Source organism: Papaver somniferum, chromosome 4 (genome assembly GCF_003573695.1).
Source record: "Papaver somniferum cultivar HN1 chromosome 4, ASM357369v1, whole genome shotgun sequence".
Taxonomy (NCBI): domain Eukaryota; kingdom Viridiplantae; phylum Streptophyta; class Magnoliopsida; order Ranunculales; family Papaveraceae; genus Papaver; species Papaver somniferum.
Genome location: NC_039361.1, coordinates 144,393,644 through 144,395,349, shown reverse-complemented (window position 1 = coordinate 144,395,349; position 1,706 = coordinate 144,393,644). Strand labels below are relative to the sequence as shown.

The window sequence follows — 1,706 nt, the reverse complement described above, 5'->3', positions numbered from 1 at the left end:
AATTGCATAAGAAATTATTCATTCCATGAAGAAGAAAAGAGGACAAATTGGTTGGATGGTACTCAAGCTTGATATGTCAAAAGCCTTTGACAGGTTAGAGTGGAATTTTCTCATTAAAGTTCTGAAGTTTTTTGGTTTCAATGATGACTTATGTGATCTAATTCACCGATGCATCAGTACTACATTTTTATCAGTCATTCTCAATAGTTCTCCATGTGAATAGTTTCATCCTTCTAGTGGCATTAGACAAGGTGATCCACTTTCACCTTATTTATTCATCCTAGATATGGAATTTTTCTCTAGACACCTTGTTGTTGCTCAACAAAACAAGATTCTAAAAGGCATTAAAGTGGCTGCTAATTCTCTAGCTATTAATCATCTACTTTTTGCAGATGACTTCTTGATTTTCACTCAAGCAAATACTACTTCAACTAATAAACTTCTAACTCTACTTCATGATTTCAGCTCACAGTCAGGGCAAGTAATCAATTTTGAGAAATCTGATGTTCAATTCAGTAAAAAATACTAAACCAGATGTAGTTGCATACCTCACTCAACTCTTGGGTGCTAGAGTTATGAATTCTAAGGAGAAATACTTAGGATCTCCCCTAATCCTAGGTCGTTCCAAACAAGAATCTTTCAAGTCTATTGAAGAAAACTTCAACAACAGATTGTCTCATTGGTCTTATAATACAATTACTCAAGCAGGTCGAGCTACTATGGTTAAGCAAGTTCTTAATTCACTCCCAGTCTATCAAATGGGGTCTTTCAAGCTGACAGATAAATTATGTAAGAAGTTAACAACCATCCAGCGGAAATTTTTCTGGGGACATTCTTCAAACAAAGGTTTCAATCCTATTTCCTACTCTAAGTTGTGTAAACCAAAAGATTTTGGAGGTTTAGCATTTAGAGACATGGAAAAACTTAATCTAGCCTTACTCACCAAACTTGCTTGGAGAGTCTGCACTGAGAATGATCAGCTTTGGGTAAAACTTCTGGGAAGTAAGTACTTCAAGTATGGAAATATTCTTCATCAAACCCTAGAAGCTAAAAATTGTTCATATATGTGGAATGGAATCATTAAAGGTCTCCAGATCATCCAGAAAAACTACTTCATGGAGGTAAATAACGGAAGGAAAACAAAAATTTGGATTGATAAGTGGATTAATGGTCTGGATCATCCTCCACTTCTAGCTAATGATTTGCACAGATTCTATCAAGATGTCTCTTAATTAATCAACTCGGACAGAGGCAGTTGGGATACGATCTTGGTAGATCAACTATTTGACAATGTCACTTCTGGAAAAATAAAAGAAATGGTCCCTGATGTAACTAAAGAAGACATTATCATTTGGACGCCAGCTAAAAATGGCAAATTCTCTGTCAAAAGCGCCTATAAATCTTACAAAGTGTTCAAATGATGTCATGGTAAATGGCAGATCTATTCCACCTGCAGTTTGGAAGAATTTATGGAAGTGCAAAGCAGCTCATAGAATAAAGCTTTTCGCCTGGAAATGTTTACACGAATGTCATCCTACAAGAACAAAACTGGCCATTCATAACAACAGTATCGAGACACATTGCGGAATTTGTGGCAGAAGCGCAGAAACAATAGAGCATCTTCTCTTTGAATGAAGTCATGCAAGGAAAATCTGGAGAGGTATTCATGTCGATATAGATGTTGTTAGTAGTCAAAATATCAGTGT

At 35.9% G+C, this 1,706-nt stretch overlaps 1 protein-coding gene across 1 annotated transcript; it reads left to right on the top strand.

Annotated features, from left to right (window-relative positions):
* The first annotated feature begins 286 nt into the window (after positions 1-286).
* Positions 287-1,232, top strand: LOC113273237 (uncharacterized mitochondrial protein AtMg00310-like). The gene is made up of 2 exons (XM_026522989.1): positions 287-515; positions 709-1,232. Exons 1-2 carry the CDS (start codon positions 287-289, stop codon positions 1,230-1,232), a joined length of 753 nt encoding a protein of 250 aa, XP_026378774.1.
* Positions 1,233-1,706: the final 474 nt, after the last annotated feature.

Bases quoted from the DNA above. Each gene is read 5' to 3' on its own strand.
- LOC113273237 (XM_026522989.1), top strand. From the start codon at position 287: ATGGAATTTTTCTCTAGACACCTTGTTGTTGCTCAACAAAACAAGATT. The intron at 516-708 runs GTAAAAAATACT...TTACTCAAGCAG, and splicing joins GAAATCTGATGTTCAATTCA to GTCGAGCTACTATGGTTAAG.